This window comes from Sciurus carolinensis, chromosome 4 (assembly GCF_902686445.1).
Source record: "Sciurus carolinensis chromosome 4, mSciCar1.2, whole genome shotgun sequence".
Taxonomy (NCBI): domain Eukaryota; kingdom Metazoa; phylum Chordata; class Mammalia; order Rodentia; family Sciuridae; genus Sciurus; species Sciurus carolinensis.
This window is the reverse complement of record NC_062216.1, coordinates 106,478,874-106,506,606: the sequence shown is the minus strand read 5'-3', so window position 1 is coordinate 106,506,606 and position 27,733 is coordinate 106,478,874. Positions and strand designations below refer to the sequence as shown.

General features: G+C 35.9%; 1 protein-coding gene across 1 annotated transcript in view; it reads right to left on the bottom strand.

Moving 5' to 3' along the window:
• The window catches only part of Arid2 (AT-rich interaction domain 2), a 172,650-nt gene extending 145,310 nt beyond the window's left edge, over positions 1 to 27,340 (bottom strand). The window contains exons 1-3 of the mRNA XM_047549265.1: positions 26,424 to 27,340; positions 26,215 to 26,308; positions 25,067 to 25,164 (exon numbers count right to left, since the gene is read on the bottom strand). Of these exons, the coding sequence (XP_047405221.1) occupies positions 25,067 to 25,164; positions 26,215 to 26,308; positions 26,424 to 26,515 (284 nt within the window). The 5' untranslated portion in view covers positions 26,516 to 27,340. The remainder of the gene's footprint in view (positions 1 to 25,066; positions 25,165 to 26,214; positions 26,309 to 26,423) is intronic.
• Positions 27,341 to 27,733: the final 393 nt, after the last annotated feature.

Genomic DNA, 27,733 nt, shown 5'->3' with positions numbered 1-27,733 from the left:
ATGCTTATAGTTCCAGCTACTCAGGATGCTGTGGCAAGAGGATGGCTTAAGCACAGGAATTTGAGGTCAGCCTAGGCATCCAAAGTGAATCCCCTCCTACCCTTCAGACCTACCCTTCAGACTCCTGTTTCATAAATTAGGGAAGGAAAATTCTAGAATAACCAAAAAGGAACTTTGAAAATCTTATATCTAGAAATTAACCTGTGAACAAAACAGTATAATTCAGTTCAGTTCTAAGTATAATACTTAGAAGTAAATGACAAAGTAATTATTATATTAAAATACATGAAATGTAATACCTAAAGGGAAATTATTTGAAAACATTTGTCATAAAATTAAGTATTATGGACTGGGTCCAGTGACACACACTGGTAATCCCAGCAATTCAGGAGGCTGAGGCACAAGATCTCAAATTCAAAGCCAGCCTCAGCAACTTAGCAAGACCCTAAGTAACTTAACAAGATCCTATCTCAAAATGAAAAATAAACGGACAGGGGATGTAGCTCAGTGGTGCAGTGCCCTTGGGTTCAATCTCCAGTACCAAAAAAATAAAATAAAATAAAAAGAAAAACAAAAGAAAATTAAGTATTATCAAAACAACCTTAGGATTCTATCAAATAATAATAATACATGAAAAAGTGCTTACTAAACTATAAAACTTCCCAAATGTAAAGTAGTATTTCAAAATACAGTTAAAACTGTTTTTTCAATTTGTTTCAGTTGGAATTCAGTATAAGAATTATACTGAATGGAACTGTCATTCATGTATATCATATAAAAAGTATGTAGGTCTATAAAAATATGTATATATATATCAGAATACATACATTTTCCTCTATACCAATTAAATTTATAATTTTAAAACTAGAAACAAGACCTATAATCTCCTAGATCATACTACAATTTAAATGGTCCACTGCATAATTAAGTCATCATTATTTTCCTTTCATGGAAAACAAATGTAATTATAAGTATTCATTTTTAAAAACCATTACTTGCTTTTACTTTATTACATCTATTTTTGATAAACATTCTGTACATCGAGTATATCAAATCATATTACCTTTCATTATATTCCCATATATAAACACATATATTCCTAATTAAGAAACTCATACATCTTGAGGGAAATGAATACTTCATGTACTAATTCTTAAAGTCATAAATTACTCATTTACAGAGAATTAGAATATAATATACTTAGGTTCTACCACATAAAATTTATTTTTTGTGATAATTCAGAAAACACATCAGTATTTGGAAAAGCATATCAGAATAATGAATGACAGAGATTGCTAACTACATAAACACGTTTTCTTTGGATATCATGTATGATGTACATATGTATACATAGATATGTGTATACTATGTGTGGGGCACGTGCTCATTTACCACAACAGAAATTTTAGCAGGGTCTATCTGTGACATTTTAGGACATCCTTTATGACTATTACATGATCTTTGTTTGTGGGTGTGGGTGTGTGTGCGTGTGCGCACGCTTTGCTAGGGATTGAGCCCAGGGCCTCATGCATGCTAAGCAAACATTCTACCACTGAGCTACATCCCCAGTCTTCTGTGATCAATTTTTATGAAAGTTCTGTGAAATCTCATACTACATTTTCCAGCCTCCTTTCTGTGACAAAGTCCTATCTGATGGGATGTGAATGGAAAAGGCAGGTACAACCTCCAGGTTGTGCACTTAAGAAACAGTACTTCCTCTCTCTTACTCTGTCCTGCTGATTAGGTGACAGGTAACAAAGCAGCTATTTTAGACTTTGAGAAATAAACTCTGTGTAGAAAACAGAAAAGAATAAGGCACAAGGGTTTCTCAGAGCCACAGTATCAGTTCTGGATGATTTATGTCTAGACTATAATATGAGACAAATTTGTGCCACCTGTAAGCCATTGTTATTTAATGTTTGTAAAAGCAGTGAAACCAATATCCTAACTCAATTTAGAACATCAATTGTTATCTTGTACGGCTTTAGAAGGTCAATGAAGTTGGACTAAATCTACCCTGACTTAATGACACGTCCTCAATGCTTGCTTTCTGTATTAATAGTTTCCTAAAATATGCTCAATTTGTTTTTTGTTTTTCTTAAGGAATGGATATTATGTCAAGAGGAAGTATATACTTCCTGCTTAGATTCCTGCAAAACAAAACTTTTTGTCATCTTGAAGAATTCACTGTTGCTAAAGTTCTTCATAAGAAATTGATAAATAATAATTTATTTTTGTGATCTTTGCATATTCACTTAAGGGAATATATTGGAAAACAAATACATTCAAAAATATTGGAAAGCAAGTATTGAAGAGCTAATGGATAACTGAAGCAACCACCCTAGTAATTCCACAAGTTCAAGAACAAAAGATAACACTGAACACATTCTTAAAGTGCAGTCACATGACAAAAGCAGGAAGAATTTGCACTGAAGTGTTGTGACCTAACCCTAACAACTCTACACACTAAATATCTGCTAATTCAACAATCAGCATACCTAAACTTTAGACTTTAAAAGACTCCTCTCAAAGTACTCTACTCTACCTCAGTATAGTAACAAGATTTAGCTGTTGCTACTCTACACATACACCATAAATAAACCCATTAAAATTTGGTTCCTCTCTCTTTCAGTCAAGTTGTCTGTGATCAATCACATTTTTCCATGCACCCTAAAACTGGGAGCACTATGGGCCTTCACATCTATCTCAATAAGGTAAGCATTTTCACGACCATCCCAGTTGGGTAATTTTATTTACAACTTTGTTAACTGACAACATCATTTCCTAAAACTGTTCATAGTAACACTGTTAAGTGAGTGTGTATTCTGAGGGCTGGTAAGGCCAAGAATGGGAAGAGATGGGACAGTGTGTGCTCAAATATGCCTGGGAAATTCTGTGGGCAGTCACAAGACACATTATAAATATATTAGTTTCAAGAAGTATTTCAGGGCTGGGCGCAGTGGCACACACCTGTAATCCCAGAGGCTTGGGAGGCTGAGATAGGAGAATTGGGAGTTCAAAAGTGAGCCTCAGCAAAAGTGAGGCACTAAGCAACTCTGTGAGACCCTTTCTCTAAATAAAAAACAAAACAGGGCTGGGAATGTGGCTCTGTGGTCAAGTGCCCCTGAGTTCAATATCCCCGGTACCCAATCCCCCAAAAAAAGTATTTTAGAAAAAAATCATGTTTAACTCTTGTAACAAAGTTTCCAAACCAAACATAAGTATAGAACACCTTTTCTGCAGTCTATGAAATTAGTAGTTTGAAAATGCTGACCTTGTAAAGACAACCATTCAGTCCTTAGTCAATCATCCCAAATTATTCAATGAAAGGGGATTTGATATTTCATTAGTTTTTCCCCCACATTTTTTATTAGTGCATTATAGTTGTACATAATGATGGAATTTGTTGTTACATATTTGTGCCTGCACACAATATAATGTGGCCAATTTGGCCATTCCCCACTATTTCCCCCTCCCTCTGCACCTCACACTCCTTGGTCCCTTTCCTCTAATCTCCCTTTGATTTCATGAGATCTGCGCCCAGTTTTCCTTTTTCCTCTCTAGCTTCCCCATGAGAGAAAGCACACAACCTTTGACCTTCTGAGTGACTTATTTCACTTATCCACTTTTACCTATGGATAAAATAGCTTTATCCATTTTCCTACAAATGACATAATTTCATTTTTCTTTACAGATGAATAAAACTCCATTGTGTATACATACCACATTTTCTCTATCCATTCATCCACTGAAGGACATGTAGGCTGGTTCCATAGGTTGGTTACTGTGAATTGTGCTGCTATAAACATAGACATACATGTATCACTGTATCACTTCAGAATAAATAGTGGAGTGGTATAGTGGGGTCATATGGTGGTTCCATGTCTTGTCTTTTAAGGAAACACCATACTGATTTTCATAGTGGTTGTACTAATTTACAGTAACAACACTGTAAGTATTCCTTTTTCTCCACACCTTCTCCAACATTTATTCTTATTTGTACTCTTGACAACTGCCATTCTGACTGGTGTGAGATGAAATCTCAGTGTAATTTTGATTTGCATTTCAAATTGCTAATGATGTTGAACATTTTTTCATATATTTGTTGGTCATTTGTATTTCTTTTTCATTAGGAGCTTAAATTCCTTCTCCTTGTAATGATTCAATGAAAAGAATGAGATAAGTTTTTCTCCTTAATTCAGGCTGCAGTTGCAAAGCTGAATCCTCCTAATTGATAACAAAGGTAATACAACTGTCCCTCAGTATCCAAGGAGGGATTGGTTCCAAGAACCCCAATGGATTAAAAAAACTGCAGATGCTCAAATCCCTTATATAAAATAGTACAGTATTTGCATATAAGTTAAGCACATCCTCCCATATGCTTTAAATCATTTCTAGATTACTTATAACACTTAACACATAAATGCTATGAAAATCGTTGTTATACCATATTGTTTGGGGAATAATGACAATGGCAAAAAAGCTGTACAAGTTCAGTACAAATGCAATTTTTCCTCAAATAATTCCTATCCATGGAATCCATGGATAACAGAAGATTGGCTATACTTCTGAATCTGCTCTGAACACCATGAACGGAGCTCCACATTTTGTTCACGTTACAACCATGTCTACTCCTATAAGCAAAAACAAACCAATGCCTTCGATGTTACAGACAGAAAAGCTTCGAAAAAATGAACATCATTCTAAACGCTAGATTATCATCATTAGGGTGTACCTGACCCTCTTCATTTGTGGTTATGTTGCCAGTTTTGTATTTCTTCATAGATTAATTCAAGTCAGGGTGGAAGTAATTCTTACTAGTTCTAATCTTGGTATTCACCATTTTTAAAAATTAATCGAATGGGAAATATAGAAATGTCCCAAACCAAACCAAATCAGTTTAATGTCAAAGTAAGATTTCAAGTAATGGTAAAGTTTTTCCAGAAGAATTTTAATAATATATGATCCTAAGTACACCAGACCATTCTCTCACTCCTGAGCAACTTCCCCAAACAGTCCCTTTTCATAACCACAAGCACTAGTCACAAACATGTGTTCAGAAATACCCAGGGTTAAAAAGCATATTTTAAAGAATTCTAAAGGTTTCAAATAGGTACATTCATCTTCAATTCAGTCTGTTTATGTCATGTGTGTTTATATACTTATCCCCATTAATTTCTAACTCACATAGTTTTAAAAGAATAGAGAAAAAAAGGTTGTTAAATTACTCAAACCAAAGTGCTGAGTTCCAGAGCTTGTTTTTTTAAAAAAGAGAACTCTTGCAAAAAGTTCCTTCCCATATAAATTAATGATAAATTAATAATCTACATATAATTCCAAATTTTACATGTTTGTGAACTAATGATGGTGATGGTGGACTTACACAAATGAAAGATGTTGAAGAGTTGGTTCATCAAATTGCCCAGCAACTAGAATTCTCTTTTAATCTGCTCTTTTATAAATCAACAATCCAATGGGTTATTATGATAATCCTATAATGTTCTGCTTTACTTTCTGAATATGACTTGCCTATTAATTTTTAAGGAGTATCTTAATATTTGGTAAAAATAATATCCCATTCTCAGATCAAACCAGGCATGTGTTTGCCATTGCTGCCACTACCTTCCCCTACCTCAAATCTATCCCACATGCCATTGTAATTAATATTCCCAAAACATCACTTTCATCAAGACATTGTTCTGCTAACGAACAAAGAAAACTCACAAACCCCACATCCACGTTATATGTAGAAGTGAAGGTCAAATACCTTGACCTAATTCTCAAAATTCTTCACCATCTGATACCAATCTTTAGTCCTGGTCTTACTTTTCACCAATTACATGCAAAAAGCCTCCAATGCAATGGGTCCATTTATATAACTAAAATACATTGTGCATACCCTCATTTTCCCCTTGCCTCTTCCACAGGCTCCTCTTTACCCTCAAGCTTTTTTTTTTTTTTTTCCTTTCCTGCTTCCAATAAGCTTTTCAAGCATTCATTTACAAACTTCATTAGCCACACATTAAGCAAATCCTATGCACTAATCCGTATTGTGTTTTGATGTTGGGGCTACAAAAATACACAAAACTGAGTCCCTCCCTCCTTGGGCTCACAGTACAACAGGGCAAACAGACAAGGAAAAAAGTTGTTATAGCAGTGTCTATAGTAGAGGTATAAATAGAGGGAAAAGTGCAATTGCATATAAAGAAGGATAACTTCAAGCTGCTTGGTGAGATAAGAAAAGGCTTTTTAGAAAAGGTGACATTTAAGATTCAAAGATGGGTAGGAGTGTGTCAGGCAAAGAAGAAGGGAAAGGAATTCCAGGCGGAGAAAAAAGCACATGCAAAAGCAGAGAGAAGAGAAAAACTTGGCATATGTGGAGAACTATAAATAGATCAGCATGGCTGAAGTCCAGTGTACATTAACTAATTCTACCAATACTTACTGCCCATTCACCAACCTTCAAAACAGATGAAAAAGACATGGTATCTATCCCCAAAGAATGTGCAAGGCTAAAGTGGGTGATGAGAATGGAAAAGTAATAAAGAAACAATTTGACCTTCTAAGAAAATTGTTTCTTTAAAAACAACTAAGCTAGAATTTATTAATTCAAATTTATATTATCCTTTTCTAAGTAACCATGTTGAAACTGTTTAATTATACCATTACTAGTTACAAATAACTTTCTTTACAAATGACTTCAGATACAGCGCGTAGTATATGCTTTATGTACTAACTTATTTTATAACAATTCTATAAGTTATCTACTTTATTACTCACCTTTTAGAGATGAAACTGAGGTACACAGTAAACTTGCCAAGGTCATGAAACTCATGATGGAGAAGATTTGAACCTAGTCTGACTCTAGAATCAACTCCTAAATCAAAATGCTATAGACCACTATGAGGGGGCAAAAACTTTAATGAACAAATTCAGTAACACAACTGATACTGTTACAATGGTACCTTTTCAGGACAACGGATACAAGTGTATGACCTCCATCCAAGATGACTGCCTTGAAAAGCAGCAGTTATAATTAGCTTAATTTGTTACATTTGCTTAAAAATAAAATCAACCTTATTATTTTATAGTTGAAATGGCAGGGTGTTTCCTTCCTAACCACAAATCATTTAACCCTACACTGTACTTGGTAATATTAATTCAAACAAAACAAGAAGTACTAGTCACTTACTCAGAACCAGACACTGTTACCTACTCAAGATAGAGAAAAAAAAGTAGCACAATTCCTCCTGTAAAGTAACGAAGATTTAATAGAAGAGATGGAGAGCCACGGTAGATAAAAAAAGATTTTTAAGGTTTAATCCTTACAACAAAAGACTAGGAAAAAATATGCAAGTCTATTCACAGTGCTCTATATTTTTACCGGAATATGCTAAGATACTATAAGGCTCAATATTTTCCCTTTCAGGTACCATATTTTCTAAATTGTGTATGATGAGCATGTATTGTAATACTTTGATAATTGAGGAAAATAAAACTTAAAAATTGAGAAGTAGAAAACTCAGCACCTATTGGGGTTCTCAATAACTGAGAAGGTCTTTGTTAACAGACATTCCAAAAGTTTTAAATTTGAAACTTTAGAAATATATCCAAAGTATGACTACTTTTTACCACCTCAAGAGCCATGAACCTCAATGGTATAAACTCCCATTATTTTTCACTTGGATTAGAAGTCTCCTTACTTCTAACCTTGAACCCTACCCGGGCTCCTTCATCTATACACAACAAAGCACCCAGAGAAAACCAGATAATGGCACTTCACTGCTCAAAATCTTCCAATGGCTTCAGTAAAATAAAAGGCAAGGACTTTGCAAAAGCCCTACAAGATCTGGTACTATATCTTACCTCTCTGGATCTAACCACCTCCAACATTTCTGTTCTTCACTCACTCCTCACTGTTTCTCAAACATACTAGGTATGCTCCTTTGCTATTTGTTCAGTTTTATAATACTGTTTTACTTATTTGTTTACTATTTGTCTCCTTTCTCTATCTCCAAAGGAGAAATATTTTTCTCTATTTTCATCACTGCTATATGTCCAGTGCAGAGAAGAATGTCTGGTATATGAAAAATAATTAGCCATTATTCATTAAATGAATGAATAAAGGGCAATATTCTGCATAGCAGTTAAATTTTGGTCCCAGGAAGCAGAAGAGAGCCCCACCATTCTGTACTAGAGTGAACTTGTACAAATTATTTAACCTCTCTAAATCTTAGATTCCTTATTATAAAATGATGATGGTGGTATCAATCTTATAGTTTTAAGAATCAGAATAATGCAGATATGCATAGTTCCTGGCAGAGTGTAAATGCTCGGTAAACATTAGCCTGATGTTAACAATAAAAGATACATGCAGCTATCAAGAACTGCTTAGGTGCAAAGTTTTCTACTTTTCAAATTTAAAGTTTTATTTTCCTTGATTAACACTAGGTTTTATGAAACCAAGTGCCCTGATAAAAGTATTTTAAATTTTGCTCTTCAAATATTCTGAAATGTCAACCAGATGTAGTGGCACACACTTGTATTATACCAGCTTCTCAGAGGGCTGAGGCAGAAAGATCTGAAGTTTAAGGCCAGACTGGGCAACTTAGTAAGACCCTACCTCAAAACTTAAAAAAAAAAAAAAAAAAAAAAATTAAGAGTTGGGGATGTAACTCAATGGCAGAGTGCTTGCATACCATGTGCTAGGCCCTAGGTTCAAATCCCAGTACTGCAAGTATTCAGAACTGTTTAGTTGTTCTTACTTTAAAGTTACCTCGGATTTCAGTTCATTAAGAAAGAAATATTCTTACAGGATTAAAGTTTGAAATGATGAAATTCAGATTGAGAGGGCCTAATTTATTTTTTTTTTACTTTCACACTATTTTTATTATTGTTGTTCATATGTTCTTCATGTATCTGAGAAGTTCAAGAAAAACCAAGATTTTAACCTTTTCCTCTGTAATTTTATATCTGGAGACCTATCTCACACTGGCATTGTCTGATATTTATTGTGTCCACACTTTGTTCAGAACTCTGTATTTTGTTTCATAGTATGTCTTTTATTTTTTTTTTTTTTTTAGCTTTTAATTTTTTACAGACTGCATTTTGATTCATTGTACACAAATGGGGGGTACATAATTTCGTTTCTATGGTTGTACACAATGTATTTTCATACCGTTCGTATAATCATACATGTACATAGGGTAATGATGTCTGTCTCATTCCATTTTTCATACCCCCCTCCCTCTCATTTTCTTCTACATATTCTAAAGTTCCCCCATTATTCTCTCCTAATTTATTTTTTGTAGGGAGAAAAATAATACTGAATAAGAGCCACAACTCCCACATTCCTTTCAAGTTATCACATTTCTAGTATCCACTTTTTCAGAAATAGTAAGTTAGCAAAATTCTGAATCTTCACATGCCAGTTTAAAACAAAGGCACTACTACTGTATGTCAAGTCTTCCCTACACAAGATTCTGTTCTCATGTTGTAGATTATTAACAGAGATGGGGGAAGATTAGAGTCTATTTTACTTTTAAAAAAAATTTAAGAGGCCGGGTATGGAGGCACACACCTGTACTCCCAGCAACTCATGAGGCCGAGGCACAAAGATTGTAAGTTCAAAACCAGCCTCAGCAACATAGCAAAAACTTGCCTCAAAATAAAAAATAAAAAGGGCTGGGACAGGGCTCAGTGGTGGAGCACCCCTGAGTTCAATCCATGGTACCCACCCAAAATTTAAGTGCTATATAAAACTGTACAAAATGCCACAGTTATCACAATGTTAATTTATTTTCTACAAACAGAACTGACACTTGGTGCATGTTTCATAAAACCACACACAAAAAAGTTAAGCTTAGGGTCAGATCACTGGAATGTTAAATTACTAAAACTGTATTTAAGAATTTTGAATTCTTTTGGAATATCCCAAATTAGATTTCCCATTTGCTAAGAGGCCTAACGTATACACCTGAGTTCATAACAAACTCCCCTGTGGTAGGAGATTCTAATTCAGTTCAAGGGCAATGCATCAGATATGGAATTAAGGGCTTTAAGAAGTACATAAATACTTTTTTTAAAAATGTCATAACTCCAAGACTTTGTTTGATAGTAAAATGAGAGTAGTGTATTAAAACTCACAAAGCTAAACTCTAATCCTACATTAGCAATGGTACTTAAAAGTTTTTTTCCTGATCCATAAAACAAAATAACATATATTTGTAGAGCTACTATGAAAATCCAGTAATATAAATATTTGTAGAAATAAACTATACATGAACTGCACTGAGCACACAAATCTTACTGCAAGAAAATATAGTGAAGCATTTTTTAAATGAAAACAAAAAATTTACTGCCCTAATTCTACAACTACCCCAACTACCTTCATGTTTTGCTTACTCCCTACAAGTCCTTATCTTCATATACTTTTTTTGTACAGTTATAAGCATGTGCACTTGGGGGAAGTTCTTCTATCATGCCTTTTTTAGAGTCAGATGGCCCTAGTTCGAATACTAGGTCCTTAACTTACTGTATGACTTTGAGCAAGGTTCTTAAATCCCTTTATCCAGTTTTCTTCATTTATTACATCTGAATAATAGGATCTACGTTAAAGGGAGGTATGAAGAAGAAATAAGTTCATGTAAACCACTCAGTATAATGCTTGGTACATGGAAAATTCAGTAAGAACTTTAGGGAAAAAAAAAAAAAAAAAAAAAAGGTATTCTACTTTTCAAAAAACTTAACATGATGCCAAAGACCAAAAGTACACTATTAAAGTATAATAAGAAGCAGGTACAGTGGAACATGCCTATAATCCCAGTGACTCTGGAAGCTGAGGCAGGAAGATCACAAATTCAAGGCCAGCCTCAGCAACTTGGCAAGGCACTAAGCAATTAAGTAAGACCCTGTTTCAAAACAGAAAACAAAAAGGGCTGGGGATGTAGCTCAGTAGTAAAGTGCCTCAGGTTCAATCCCCAATAGAGGGAGAGAGGGAGGGAAGGAAGGAAGGAAGGAAGGAAGGAAGGAAGAAAAAGAAAGAAAGGAAGGAAGGAAGGAAGGAAGGAAGGAAGGAAGGAAAAGAAAAGAGGAAGGAAGGAAGGAAGGAAGTTACTTTTTAAAAGACTCCAGGATACTTTGCAATGACTGTTTTTAAATAATAGCTCCCCTACCCTTCCTTTGTTTAGATAAATTATAATGTATGATAGAACCCATCTATTGCTTCATACTTCCAGTAGAGGTCTCCATCTAAATAATAATGTACTAGAATGAAAAATAAGTATTCCTTGTTATTTTTTAAAAAGAAGAAAAAATTTTTTAAAAATTAGTGGCCACCTTTATCAAACATGTAAGTCTAGGTTTTTGCAAGCAAAAACATTTAAAATAAGGAGTTATCTATAGTAAAGTAATTTCCCTCAGTGATTGTTGTATGTTTTGCTACAGGCTTATCAACACTCAACTGTGTTATAAATACAATTTTTTGGACAGAAGTATAAGAGTTGAGACTGTTATACACAAATGATAAAATGATTTATCCCTTCTACTGGCCAAAAAATTAATACCTGTGCCTTACAGATGGTTTAAGTCAGTAGAATCATCTTGACATAAAAGTAAAGGTCATGTTTTTATAGCAAAGAAATCTATGACAATCTTATACAATTATTCCTTTTAAGACAGAATGGAGTGACTAGTATAAAAGAGGAAGCTATGAACTGGTTTCTACTTTTTCTTTTCATCATTCCATATTAGTGACCTTAAGCAAGTCAATAAGCCTTATGCAGGCCTCCAAGAAAAAAAAAAAAATTTAATTAAAAAACCCATACTTACAATCTACCAAAAAGTACTGGCTAGACTACTCTCTTAAAATCCCTTGTAACTAAGACTGATGATACTATAAATTAATAGATTGGGTAGCCATGCTTCTATCTTTTAGGACTCTAAATCCTCACACTTTATTAACCTATACTATACTACACTAAGGTCATTATTAAATTTGTATATAATATCTTAATATCTACTTCAACTTAGTCCCTTATATTTGTAACCTAGTAAATTCCTATGATTGGTTATGACAAAGAACTGAATAAAAAATCACCAAGGAAATTGCTTAAAGACAAAGAGTGCTGCACCCTGCACACACACATACTTGGCTAAACCCTACAGTTCATAAAGAGAGGAAATAACAAGCAAGGGATGGTCTAAGCAACCCTTGAAACTAGAAAAATTTAGTAACCAAATTAGGTCTAATTCTGAGGATCAAATATGTGATGTAAAATATAACACATTTAATTTCATGATGATAGATTTATATGGATTATGCCAAATGAATACGTAAAATAACTGACTATGACAAATTTGGTGTTTTTCCTATGGATGGTAGATAACTATAAGGAAGACTTTTAAAACCAAAACAGTTACTTCTTGAGAATAAAATAATAAAGCAATGATTTAAATTACCACTTTGACATTTTTAAATTTTTTTCCATTTTTTATATTTTAATTTGTTCTAATTAGTTATACATGATACTGCTTTACTTTTGTATATCAAGGGATGTAATGGCCAGCAATGAAAACAGTTAAAGATTTCTAAATGGATTCACAGAACAGGAAATAGTTCTCCAAAGTTATCATTTAACACTATAACTGATTTTTATTTATATATTAAATTCCTAGAACATGAAAAACATTCATATTCAAATATAGGATGCAAAATTTAATATTCATTATTAGCTCTCCTCATGAAGAGATATAACTGCAGACTAAAAAAAAAAAACCTCAAATAGATAAAACTACAAAAAGTTATCAATAAAGCTGACTCCTAACTCTTAACAATATTGTTCATTCAATAAACACATATGGAATACTTTCATACATCACAGGATTATTAAAATAAAAGTTTCAAGTTAAGACTTCAAGAACACACAACAAGTCAGAAGTGATGGTGCCTATAACCACAGGTACTAGGGAGGTTGAGGCAGGAAGATTACAACTTTGAGGCCAGCTTGGGCAAGATGGGGAGACCTGTCTCAAAACAAAAAATAAAAGGGCTGGGAATATAGCTCGATGGTAGAGCAATCCCGGGTTCAAACACTACTACTACAGAAAACAAACAAAAACAAGCCAAAAATAGAAAAAGAAAAGAACACATAGCAAGCAGTATCTTATAGAACGAGGAAACGCTAAAAGCATCAAACCAAAACCATCATCAAAACAAGTAAAAGATGTCTCCATTTTCTCTACTATTAAACATTGCACAGACATGCTGGCCAACCCAATTAGACTAAAGAAAATAAAGACATGAAAATTACAAAAGAAGAAGTAAAACAGCCCCTATTTATAGATGGTATGCTAATAAGCATGGAAAATTCTAAAACAAACAAAAAGACAAAAGGAAAAAAATAAGAAAAAATAGTAAAAACAATTCAATAAGGCAGCAGGTAGGAAAATATTTTTTAAAAATTGTTTCCATGTAAACAAACAATAACCAATCAGATGATAACAATGAAAAAGAAAAACACATTTTCAATAGCAACAAAAATGATAACATCCTTCAGAATAAACTAAAAAACGTAGTTAAACCCTATGTAAGGTAAACTGTGCCTAAATGACACAAAAATTAATGGAACAAATGGAAAAGCTCCCATTGTTCTTGGATAGGTCAACTCAAAATTGGTTCTCCAATTTATAAATTCAATGCAATATCTATAAAAACAGCAATAAGCTTTTTTGTGGGACTAGAAAAAAATTGACACTAAAGGCATATGCAAAACAAACATAAAGCAACACTGAAGAAAATCTTGTTTAAAAATATAAGAATGAGCCAGGCATGGTGGTTCACACCGGTAATCCCAGCAGCTCAAGAGGCTGAGGCAGGAGGATTTTGAGGTTGAAGCCAGCCTCAGCAACTTAGTGAGGCCCTAAGCAACTCAGCAAGACCCTGTCTCGAATAAAATATTAAAAAGGGTTAGGGTTGTGTCTTGGAAATTAAGTATCCCTGGTACCAAAAAAATAAAATAATGACACTATCAAATATTAAAACAGGCTATAATGCCTCAATAATTAAAATTAATAAGATACCATTTAACCCTTTCAGATGAGTAAAATTTAGAAAGTTTGACAACGAATGGCAAGGCTTTGGAAAAAATGCATAAACTGCTGAGAGAAATTCAAAATACTTCTCTCCTACAAAGGGAATTTGGCAATATTTAACAAAAATATGTATTTTTTAATCTTTCCATTGCTATTTCAATCCCCACTTTAGTAATTTACTCTGAAGATATAATTGCAAAAATTTGAAAATAGGTTTGTATAATAGATTATTCATTATATACCATTCTAATATAGTGAAAATAACCTAAATCCCATTAAGTTGGGGATTGGTTGAGTAAAGTAGGATACATACACACAATGCAACACTATGCAGTTGCCTAAAAAAGAAAAAAAAAAAAAAACCCTAGACTATATAAATTTACAATGATTCTTCAAGATGCACTAAGGTGAAGAAAGACAAAATACAAAAAAAGAATGAAAACTGTGTGTGTGTGTGTATCTCCTTATTTTTGCAAAAAGAAATAGGAGGTTACTCAGCAACTACAAAAATTGATTAACAACCAAGTATGAGTGAGAACGGAATAGAAAAGAGGGGGAATAAAAGGGAGTAACCTCCAAGTATACCTTTTCTTGAACTCTGATGTTCTAATCTTACCATATTCATTATATATTCATTTATGAAGTTAAATGAATAAGGATGAGCAGAAAACAAAACTGAATACAAATGGAAAAATACTAATTTGACTATATTTTAAGTGAATAACACCCAGGAAAAATAAGCCCATTATTATGGTGTGATTTTGTTTGTTTTTTAAACAGAATCTCCCTATATTGCTCAGGCTGGTCCTGAACTCCTGGGTTGAAGAGATTCTCCTGCCACAGCCTTCCACTACCGGGGATGATCGGTGTGTTCCACCCAGCCTGGCGACACTGTGAAAATTTTTTTAGGCCAAACTTCTAGCAATGTATCTTCAATCTAAACACAAAAAAAGAATTGCAAACAAATCTGTAGTACTATTTGGTCGGTTTGATTTTTGTAGTGATATGGGCATAACAATTCTTAAAATATTTCACATGTATTACAGAACTGAGAAATGAGTAAATATACTGTTGTAGGACCTAGAGTTTCCACTGCAGGTAAAGGAAGATATATACAATGGAAGAAAGAAAAAAAAAAAAAGGAAAGAAAAAGAAAAAAAATTATGAGGACTATAATTGGAGGTATCAACATAGCCTCATGATTTTCAAAATATAAATACTTTTATATAAAATAAATGTATATCCTAGCGCTGTCCTCTGAAAGAGCTAAAGAAAAATTAACCAATAGCATCTAAGACACTTATTACCCACATCTTGGTTTCTACATACCATTCCACATTACGAAGAACCAGGACCTCTTAGAGAAAATAGCTGATTCTAGAACCACGTAGGCAAAACGCAAGCCAACTCTTGTAGATCTTACTTTAGCAAGCCAACTCTTGTAGATCTTACTTTATCTGAAAGCAAGGAAAGGCTAAAATCTTATGTGCACCTCTGAAAAAGACAAAGGAGCGAGTCTGAAAAGACTACCACTGCCAAATTTAAGCAACAAACACATAGCGAAAATAGATTTTTAAGCAACTATATAAAATGAAAACCTAATGAATAAATAAGAATAAAAATAATTCCCTTACTATAGACTACTAGCAAAAAAAATATAGAAGCAACGACAGAATTAGAAAATAAGTATTATGCATGTATCACAGTAATAACTGATTCCAATACAAAACAAACTGTTGTTAAGACTAGGTACAAGTGTGATGGTAAGATATTTTTGTGGTCTCAAAGTATTTCCCCATAGGTTAACTTAAACAAAAGAGAAAAAACTTTCAGTGGAAAACCCAGAAGAATACCACCTTAACCAAAATTAACATCAGCAATAATAGAACAAAAGGACATCTAGAGTCTTTTGCCAAAAATGCCTAATCTAAATCTGACCCTGAAAAAAATGACCAGGAAGATGCAAATTTTACAGTACATCTGACCCATACTGTTTAAAATGGTAAATCATGCCAGTTGTGGTGGTGCATGCCTGTAATCCCAGGATCACAAGTTCAAAGCCAGCCTCAGCATTTAGCAGGGCCCTAAGCAACTTAATAAGACTCTGACTCAAAATAAATGGGGATGTGGTTCAGCTGTTAAGCGCCCCTGGGTTCAATCCTGGTACAAATAATAATAATAATGATAATATTAATATCACAAAAGATATAGAAAAGCTGAAACACTGGAAATAAAATAAATATAATACATGATCATGGATGGGATGCAGTGGTATGAATACTAGAAAAGACATTTGGAACAACTGAAAAAATCTGATTTAAGATCTGTGTATTAAATAATACATGTTAAATTTTCTGAATTTGATAACTGTACAATTTTATATTAGAGAAAGTTTTCATTCTTAGATAATATGCTTGAAATAAAAATAATAACGGCACTATAACGGTAGTGCTAGCAACTGATTAAACAGCAATAATAGTAACAATACTTTATAAGAAGGAATATATGGAGTAAATATGACAAAATAATAATGAACTGATCAATCAGTTGTAAGTAGAGTTCACATGCAGGTAGCAAAAAAAAAAAAAAAAATTATGCATGGAGGATGTGGCTCAGTGGTAGAACAACTGCCTAATATGTGCCAGGCCCTGAGTTTGATCCATAAGTAATAATACTAAATAATTAACCAATTTAAACAGAGAAAACATGGCATAGGAAAGAAAAATTATTGGCTATCTTTCTCAACTAGACTATCCCAAAATCAGACAAAGTTTTAATACAAGACTGAATTAATACATTCCAATGTGGCACTACCTGGAAAAAATGACTCTGATATTCAAGTTTGACTCTTTAATGGTATAAACTGAAAGGATTCTATTGAACTATAAGCACTCTTGACAGGTTTCCTATTACTTGTGAGCACACTTGGAGGTATAGACCACAGTACTGACTACTGTTTACAAAGAACTTCACAGCCTGATTTGAGCTCAAGCAAACTCAATCTATGAAACATGGAAAGTGTGATCAACCTTGATATTATTATTGATAAATTTAAATTCAGCCACAAGTCTAAAGTACTAAGGAATTAGGCACTGTTGGAGTTAGGTATTGTCTAGATTTAGAGCCTCAAACTTATGGTCTCTACCATATTATTTTCTTTTCACATTTTAATTTGTTTTTGCAGTATTCGAGACTGAACCTAGTGCCTTTTGCATACTAGGATAGCACTCAACCACTGATCTATATGCCCAATCCTTACTTTACCCTATTTTGGCAGAATAATATTCCTACTAACCTCATATATTTATATTAACATTCTGCTTACTTGAAATTACTTGCAGAGGGACAAAATAAAATTTCACCCAGAACACTTTACTGTGAAAAAAAATCCATTATAATCATATTAAAAAAAAAAAAACCCAACATCTTTGTGCACATAAGTAACACTAGACACAGTAAGAAAACATTGATCAAGTATGATAACACAAAACCAAAATTATAGACACTTGCCATATTTTATATGTGTATTCAAACAATAAATTATTAATACAATTTAATTCAAATTATCCTTCATAAAAAACAATTTACAGATTAGCCCCACTAAATGTTACTAAAATATGATTTACTAGCAAAAACAAAAGTCATACACACCTGGAACATGGAATATACCTGAAGATATTTAGCAAACGTGCATTATGGGGTAGGAGGGTATGTGTAAGATAATGCTTTGTAAAATGTAAAGTAGGTCTATTCCCAGGAAAGAAATGGGTCGGTGTGTTCTGAAAATATGTAAAATATATTTCCTGACTGGCAATTATGGTTTACATTTAAGATTAGGAGTTAGATATAAACCAGAAACTGTTTGTTTTAAGAAGTAACCCATATGTCTCAGCAAGAAAAGTTTGAGTGGTACAAATATTTTTTTTCTAATTATGTTTTTAAGATTAACAGCAATTATTTCTGAAATTTGAAATACAGTCTCACATAGAGAATGTTTTTGAAAAATGAAGATACTGCATTAAACAAACTATTATTAGTATTGTTATTTTTATAGGAATTCACATGTTAACTTCCCTAAGTAGTATTGGGATAGTCCTCACCCAAGAGGACAAGGATTTAGTAAATTCAATAAAAACATGTATCCCATTTTGGAAGAATATTATAAAATCCTATATTTTAAAAAAAAGCTATATATTAAGAAAATTCTCCAATTAGGAATAACTAAAGGAAAACTTATTTCTAGCTAATTTTTAAAGATTCGATTTATAAAAACAGGATGTTAGAATTTGGTAGTTCATTTGTGTGCCCCTCCAACTCCGCCACCCCACCACCCCTTTAACTGAAGTAGAGCTCTTGTTACCTTCTCTGAAGCTCTGAGACAAAGTATAGAGTATGTCCAGGCTCTGCTTAGAGAGGACAGGTGTAGCTTAAGCAGGTGCCCCTGAACCAGACTGTCCCCTGGAGATTTTGTTCTGGATATAGCCCTGGCCAATGTTTTGATGCCAAGTTAAACCAGTTATCTCAGGAACTAAAGTGGTTTCATTACAAAACTTAGAAACTGTTTTCAAACTTAGTGTACTTAAGAATCACCTGAGGAATTCTTTTAAAAATACAAAGTTTCAGGCTATTAATACCAAAACCACTGATCAATCTTAGCATTACTAAAAGAAAACAATTAAACATTATAAGCCTTATGGTATGATGAAAAGCAAAGCACTACTTATGAAGTATGCTTAAAATATTGAAGCTGTATGTTACCAACCTTTAGATCTATCAGTTTTCAAGAAATAACACCAGATAGAGGAACGAGTTAACTGACACCAGAAGGAAGTAATCAACCAAATCCAGAATTTGGGACAATCTAAATGACTAATGACCCAATTACTTCAACAAATCAATGGCACAATGAGAAAAGAGAAAGGAAACTGCTAAGAGTCTTACAAGATTTAAACAGTCCAAACATCAAAAGCAACACATTCTTCCCACCCCAAATTTCTGTTGCAATAAGTAGCACAGTACAGCAAACACTGTTATTGGCACTGATGGAATCATGGATCTATCATTCTGGGGCAACAACTCAGAATGTAATAGCTACTCACAGACATCACATAGGGTTTTCAGTTCCAGCAATAGGTTATGGCAATGTACTTAGTCAAATGGGCATGTATTTTGGGGCTGCTGGTTCAAATAACAACCTTAAGTGTGAAGACTAAACCAACAGCTGGACACGGTGATACATGCCTATAATCCCAGCAGCTTAGGAGGCTGAGGCAGGAGGATCACCAGTTCAAAGATGCCTCGGCAACTTAACGAGGCCCTGTCTCTAAATAAAATATCAAAAAGGGCTGGTGATGGGATGTGGTTCAGTGGTTAAGGGCCTCTGGGTTCAATCCTCAATACCAAAAAAAAAAAAGACTAAACCAATAAAATAAAATTAACTGCAAATTCCTTGACTAGAAGGAATGTGGTACCAATAAGTGAATTACCGAGATCTTTTGTGATGAAGGGGGTTGGGTAGCAGAGTAGTAGACTGCCTGCTTACCAGGGTTGAGGCCTAGGTTGATCCCCAACACCACCACCGAAAAAAGAAAAAAACCTTTGTCACAGTAAGCAGTCAATCTTGCACACGCTCACAATCTCTCTATATATATGTGTATACACATACAAACACACAAACATATAAAAGGGGTATCATTTGTTTCATCATTTTATAGTTTAAACAGTAGAAAAAAAAATATTGTTATGCATCTACCAGTCTTTCCCCAGCCTGGACCAACTAAGGCCACTGCTTCTCTTACAGGTTCAACTTTTCTTCTGCTAACATTTGGGCTGCAATATGTCTTTACCTTTTCTTTCCTGTCAATGGATACAAGATAATTTTAATGTTTCCCTATTGGAACAACCATTTAACAAGAATTGTCAATAAAATTTTGCATAGTCACTGATAAAGAGATGCAAATAATAATACCATAAAATTATTTAAATCTATATTTATATGCTGCTATATAAATATGCATGATTATCCCTCTTCTTGTTTATTTCCACATTTAAATTTTCTCTTTCTTAACTCTTATTTCTTCTAGCTCAATTTCCCAAACTGTTTTCCAAAGAACTTAGTAGAACTTCCTCAAGCATGGTGTTTTTTAACATTTTACCAATGTACTGGTGTTTGAGAAAAACCATCCATTATGGGGTGATAAGAAACGCAATAAATAGTGTAGTGTGAATCTCGAAATTTTCTAGAGATTCATAACACACATTAACAAAACAAAGTCTTTAAGAAATACTGTGTAAGGTAACCCAACTTTAGCTTTACTGCTCAAATCATCTGGCTTCATTTCAAGGAAACATATTAACATTTCTGGAAAAATAGTGTTTCACAGAGGCTAGCTGGAATTTCTACTGTAATTGACCTTGCATACCAAAGAGGATGATGATGGTGGTGGTGGTGTTAGATCAAAGAAGCAGCCCTGACTATTTTGCCACCCCCTACTCTAACCTGCCCCACATCCTCTAATTCCCAATTCTGGCAAAATTCATTTTTATCACTAATCTTTAGCAGGTCTGGAAAATGCACAATAAGCAGCCTTCATAAATAATAGTAAAAAGTTTTATTAATATATAGTATTTATTTGACAACTAATATACTTAAATTCCAAGTTATTAAAATCTTCGTTTTTCCTTCCCTTCCCAACTTCCAATTTAATTTAGTTTGAGAATATAAGAGATCTATAGCAGTGATAGACTTTTCTATCAATGACATTATAATGGATTTTGCACACAATCAACTATAAAAATACAGAATGCACAACAGAGCAGAGAGGTAGGATTATAAAAGAATAGACATTCTTAGTTAACAACCAAGGCAGAAAATTTAAATGTAAAAAAAGATGTAAACATTTTAGGAGTTATAAAGTTCTCAGTTTGTATCCTCAGCAAATCTGTAACCTCAGCGAACTACCTATCTTGGAAAGAAGTAGATTGATTTCTACTTTGGACAAATCTAAGCTGTTTGAAAACATGGATTCTCAGACACCATCACTAACATAAGTAAGCTTTGATTAGTCTTTCAACTTTCTCCACTTTCTACTCCTACTTTCAACAAGCCCACATGCCTTTCAAAAATGTAACAGTATCAGAAAATACCAAAATCAGGTTTATCCAAAATTAGCATATAAAATTAAATTTAAAATACATAACATGAATACTTATTCAGGCACAATTGTTCCCCCAGTCTCCTATTACTTTTCTTCTCTTGAAAGAGAATTATGTTTACTCAGTTTGTTTAGTAATACCAATGTGTTACTTTATTAACTTATGTATCACAATCTTGAAGAATTCTTTCACTTAACCTCAGGTAACCAATAAAAGGCTTTCTCTTAAAATAATTAATCTACATAGTGGACACTACAGAACACATATTCATGTCACTTAGCGATAAATCTAAACTGCATCTATAGATATTACTTAAAGAGGGGCTTTACTCACCAAGAAAAAAAAGAAGACAATAAATTCACAGTTCAATTGAAAATCACTCTTGAGAATGCAACTCTATGATCAAGTTTCTGATTATTCTAGACAGATATATATTTTTAAAAATAATTTACTATTACAAGTTCAATGCAAGAAAAGCTGTAACATGTAGTTTTAAACAATAAATTTTTAATATACAAGATATTTTACCTCCTTTTCAAAAAAAAAAAATGTTTTATAAAGGATACATCAAGTTAACCTTGACTATAGTTGTACTACTGGCATCAATAAGTGAAAACAAAATTCTTCAACTAAATATTTCAACTATTTACCTAAACCTTCATTTCAAAAAAGTTTCAAATTCTTAACCCAAAAAGGAGTAGCAAATATTGCAATATTAATACCAAAACTGAACAAAAAATAAAATCCATCAAGTAAATGTGGAACACAGACATAAATATCTTGTGTGTAAATTTAATCATATGCAATTCCCAAATATATTTTAATTTATTAAAATCACTTGCATAACAAAATGAATTATAAGACTGATTAAATACTACTGAGAATATACCATGAATACAATTTTTTGTACAAGTTACATATGATCTTAAGCCCTTTATTTTTTTCTTCTATATCTCCATATATAAAATGTAGGAAATTATACTTTATCCTTTCATACTTACAGAGATATTCTACTAATAAACATTTGTGAGATGTGCATGCCAAGAAACTAAAAGTAAACAAGAACATAAATATCACAGATGATTAATATATAATTATTTTTATTATTATGTTTTCAGTGCTGGAGATGAAACTCAGGGCCTCATGCATACTAGGCAAACATTCCACCACTGAGCTACATTGCCAGCCTGCTAATATCCAATTTTTAAATATAGGACTTTGACACATTATCAGTAGACATTTGCATTTTTAAAAATTAAATGCCAATGTTAAACAACAGCATTTTCACTTTTAGATGAAGAAATCTTTGCAGATAATCTACAACTGAATAAATGTCTTACAAAACAAGCAAACTTTTGGCAGACCATTAAACTCAAATCTCTAATGACTATGTTTGTATCAAAAAAAATCATAAAACTGTTAGAACATATACATGGTCAGGATACTACTTTGCTCCTATTGAAATGTCTATAATATTATGAAAATATAAAACACTAGACTAACAGTCATTCATCCAATTTATAGTAAGACGGAAACGTGATCAGTATTAAACTTGTAGATTAAGGAGAACTAACATATGTAGTAGCAGTTATAATAGATGAAATGAAAAAGCAGTTCATATTTTAAAAACTTATTCCACCTGTGATTTATAGAACATGCTGCATTATCTGCTTATCAGAAAACATGATGATTAATTTGATGTAGCAAAGAGGTAACTTAACAAGTCACCTGATTACTATTTCTTACTATGAAGGGGTACTACCATAGTTAAGTAACAAAAGTACTGTTAAAGCTTGACAACTGTTCTGTCAGTTAAGATTTTTCAGAGGGAAGTGTAAAACCCAGCATAATACATATCCTCTGACTGTGCAATATTATACCACTAGGGAAAAAATCTTACAAGGTTGGTAGTACTCAATTTTTGATCAGCATATTTCTTTTGTAATTTTTTTTTTTTTTTTTTTACAAGCCATGCAAATCTTCACATGGTTTATTTTCCAAAACAAATGCTTCAACTTTTTTCCTAGTAGCCTAGCTACAACCCTACAAAAACAAACCTGGAGAGTGACATATGGAGGAAAAACAAGTTTAGCTAAGGACATAGTTCAAAAAGCAGTTTATAACAAGAAAAGTCAAAATTGATCTGAGAACAATGAAAATACTTACACAAACAACCTTGAAATTATACAGTCGAAAATAGTATTTATAAGCATAATTAAAGGATGATATGATCCCATGATAGAAATGACAACTGGAAGAGCAGTATTTATGATTAACTTTTATAAAAAATTGAAGCCCAGACATTTGATTATGCTAAAATTGTTAGTTAAAAATCTACATCTCATGATTCACATATATGATACAGAATCTTTAAGATATTAAATTTCAATCAATCAAACACATACGAGGCACAACTTTAAAATATGTATTTTAAACGGTACGAATCCAAATAGTTCCGATTGGCATAAAACCAGAACATGTATTAACATGTTCCTCTCAGTATTAGAAATGGAAATGAGCCAATGACTATCACCACAGATATAAAATTCCTATTTCTCACCCCATTATTAAATCAGCAGTGAGGGAGATTAGTTTTGCTTGTTTTGAGGTTTGAATTTAGCCCTTTAACGATCTATTCTGACACACATTACACACACACACACAAACACACACACACACACACACACAAACAACTAACCATATTTAATATCTTCTAGACTTCCTATGGAATTCAATAACTACTCCACAAAGTTCTGTGACTTCTTCAGCTTCACGCCTGATGTCAATCTAAGATAGCCAATAGAAAGTACACCTGTGCAATTACTGTATTTCCTATTTCAGAATGCTGAAAATAATTCAGAATAACTCTTGAGTGCATTTGAAGCAATACAAAACAAATTATGCAGAAGCCACATAACAAAAACAGAAGGTTATTCTGTAATTATTAGAAAGTACTGTGCAAAAAATATTATTTTAGCTTTAAATAACAACCAATTAAGGACCCTCCATGGGTAAACAAACAAAAATAAAAACATGACTTCATAGTAAATTACAATCTGAAAGTATTCCTAGAATAAAACTGGGAGAAAAAAATTAAAATATCACAAAAGATATCATCTAGACTATATCACATACCAACTGAATGCAAAATTTACTTTTGTCAAATAAGCATTCAAATATAAGAGAAAGAATGAAAGAAAACCCAAATAATAGTATCTGGTTTCATATTATCTTAATTTCCTGAAGATACTTAACATTTTTAGGTTGCTCTGAAATTCAACAAAAAAATAATTCTAACAATCCTGTTCATGTAAGGCACCTACATATTACGATAGGTAGAAATACTCTGCTGAAAAACTACTCAATGACTCAGTTCAAAACCATAAGTTTCATTTTTTCTTAAATTTTGAAAGTCAGAATTTAAAAAGGTAAAGGAGTTTCCAAAACAAAGAAAAAAATTTTCCCAAAGGTTACAAAGTTTCATTAACTATGTTAACTCTTTCACTAAGCATCACCTTTCTGCCCCTCAGTGGATAGCGAGCGATCAATAACAATGTCACAAAAGAATGTTCACCAAGATAGTGAGGAGTCACCTGTAATGATTCTGTATGAAAAATGTAAATGATCCTGAAATGGGTGAGGAAAACTTTACCTTCCTACACTCCTTCATCGTAATGATATTAAATATTTGTCAGAATAAAATTAACAAGAGATTAGAAATAGTTTGGTGTGCAAGGTTTGCTTTTTGTTTTGGAAAAAAAGAAAAACTCCTCACAAGTCCCTTATTTCCAAATACTGTGGAAAAGTCACTACTACTCACCGCAAGTAATACTGTTTTAAAGCAAAGGCAGCGTTAGAACAACTTCTGGGAAAGTTGAACTCTTCAACAATTTCTCCCCACTGATTCTTCTCAGAAACCTGTTAAAAACAGTCACACTTGTCTGAAAGTGCTCAATCCAAGAAAAACCTAACCTAACTATGAAATAAATACCCATTCTGCAGAGATCTGTAGACACTAAGACATCACTGGGTGTTTCAGATCGATCCGTAAGAGTTACTAAGCAAGGGCTGCTTGAATCACTGTGTTTTCACCAGAAAGCCCTGTATTTAGCAGCACTTGTTTTGTTTGGGGGGGTTTGGTGGGTTTGTTTTGTTTTTGAAGCCCGGACAATAACCAATCGCAAGTCCCTCTGTCGCCCCCTTTTAAATCTCTACGCGGTCCGTTTACACTTAAAGAAAAAAAAAAAGTTCAAAAGGATCAATACTGTTCCGGACAGCGACGTCCGCGGGTTCTGGGGGGGCCGGGGCCGGGGCTGATTCCGATCCCTCTCCCAGATCTATCCATCTCCATAGGCCCTTCTTTGAGGCCTACAGCTTCTGCCTAGCCTTGAAGCCTAAGATGGCTATTTGGAGACAGGTCCTGGTTTCTTTTGTTAGCTGTATAAACCCAGGGCGACCGGGCCGACGCTGTGCCCCCGGCTGCCGGGATCATTTCGCAGCCGATTATCGATGTTAAACCTGCCCGCGCTAATTTTGAGTTGCACGAAAACTGCTCTCAGAGTCTGTGTCTCTGTGTCTCCGCCTGTGCTAGAGCGGCAGCGGCGGCAGAGCTGATGAGCGGGCGGGCGCGCGGCGCGGGGCGGGCGCGGGGCTCCGGCAGGCGCCCCGCACGCCCGCACTCCCCGCAGCGGCGCTCAGACCCCGCCGGGCCGGCCGGGCACCGGGCAGGGCGCGAGCCGGCGCCGGGCCGCCCGCCCGCCCGAGCCCCGCGCCCGCCGCGCGCACGCGAGCCACCAGGCCAAAAACAGCCCCGCCGCCGTCCGCCTCCGTGCCACCGGCTGCGAGCGAAAAGAACGCCTTTTGCCCCCGCGGGTAGCCCCCCCAGCCCCGAGCGCCCACTCCGGGGTCAAAGGAGACTTTTTGGAGGAGGCCAGCGAGAGGGAAATACAAATTAAAACTTCCACTCACCTTCGCGAATCCGCCTAAAGTAGTGACTCTGGTGTAGAGACCGTGAAGATCCAGCTCCTTCCCACCCACCGCAGGGATTTTTTTAAAAGGCGACCTGCGGGAGAGAGAAAGCCCCGCACTTGTCAGCCGGGACCCCGCGCCCGGCCCGGGCGGGAGAGCCCCGTTCGCCCCGGCTCGCCCCGGCGCTGCCCCCCCGGTTCTGCTCTCACCCTCTGCTGTGGTGGAACTGCCGCAGCTCGTCCAGGAAAGCGAGTCCCTTTCTCCGCTCGTCCGGAGGCGCCTTCCCCGTCGAGTTTGCCATTATTTTTTCAAAGGAGGTTTTTTAAAAACCCAGATCGGTGTTTTAAAAGCGCCCCCCGCTCCCAGCGCTTCCTACCAGAGCCCGGAGCCCATTCCTCGGCCGGCGGCGGCGGGGCTCAGTCATGGGCCGGCGGTGGTGGCGGCGGCGGCGGCGGCGGCGGCGCAGGGAGGGAGGGAGGGAGGGGGAGGAGGAGGAGGAGGAGGGGAAGGAGGGAGCTGGAGGCCAGGGGGAGAGGAGGGAAGGAGGGAGGGGAATTTCTAAAAAAGTTTAAAGAAATCGGAGCGAAACTAGAGGGGCAGGCGACTGCCGGATCCGCGCGAAGCCGCGGGGCGAGCGCGGCCCCCACCCCTTCCTTCCCTCCCTCCCCGCGGCCCGGCTCTCGCCCGCCTCTCAGCGCCGCCGGCCCAGGCGGCTCGGCCCGGGGACGCGATTCAACATGGTGCTGCTGCCGGGGGCGCGCGAGCGGGCGAGGGGAAAGGCGAGCGGACGGTGAGGGGCCGAAGCGGCCGGAGGCCCGGGAGTTTCGGCGGCGGCGGCGGCGGGGCTGGGGCAGGCGGGGCTGGGGGTGGGGAGGGGGAGGTCTGTGTGGTGGTTTGTGGAAAGCGGGGTGACAGCGTGTATTCCGGCCGCGGCTCCACGGGGCCCTCGCACACATTCACGCGCGGCCTCGGCCGTGGCGGCCGGGGAGTCCCCGAGCAGAGGCACCGGCAACAGCCGAGCCGCTGCGCGCCGCCCGCCGGCTTGCCTGCCCGCCAGCCTCCCTCTCTGCCGCCGCCAGCGCCGCCGCCACGGCCCGGCAGCCAGCGCCGCACAGCGACCCCCGAGGGCCGGCCACGGCACTGCGCCTGGCTCCACACCGCCGCGGCAGCTCCTCGCGGGGAACAATAGACTCGGCTCGCCGGGCTTAGGGTTCATCTGCAATGTGCCGCACATTTCACACGCACACAAAGCCGGCGGAAAGGGGGGCGGCGCAGGGAAACGGCCACTACCGGTTGTTCCAGGGTTAGGGGTGGAGGCGATGTTCGCGTCCCCTGCACGGCTGTTGGAAGAGCCGCCTCGGAGTCCCCGCCCGCCCGACAGAACCGGTGTGGCACTCGGGAGGGAAAGGAAGAAGCTCAGAGGGGCAGCTCCTCACACTACGCAATACGCACGGATCGGAATAGTCAACTTGTTCCCTTGTTTGAAATATTTAGGTCTAAAGGAATCGGCTTTTCTGAG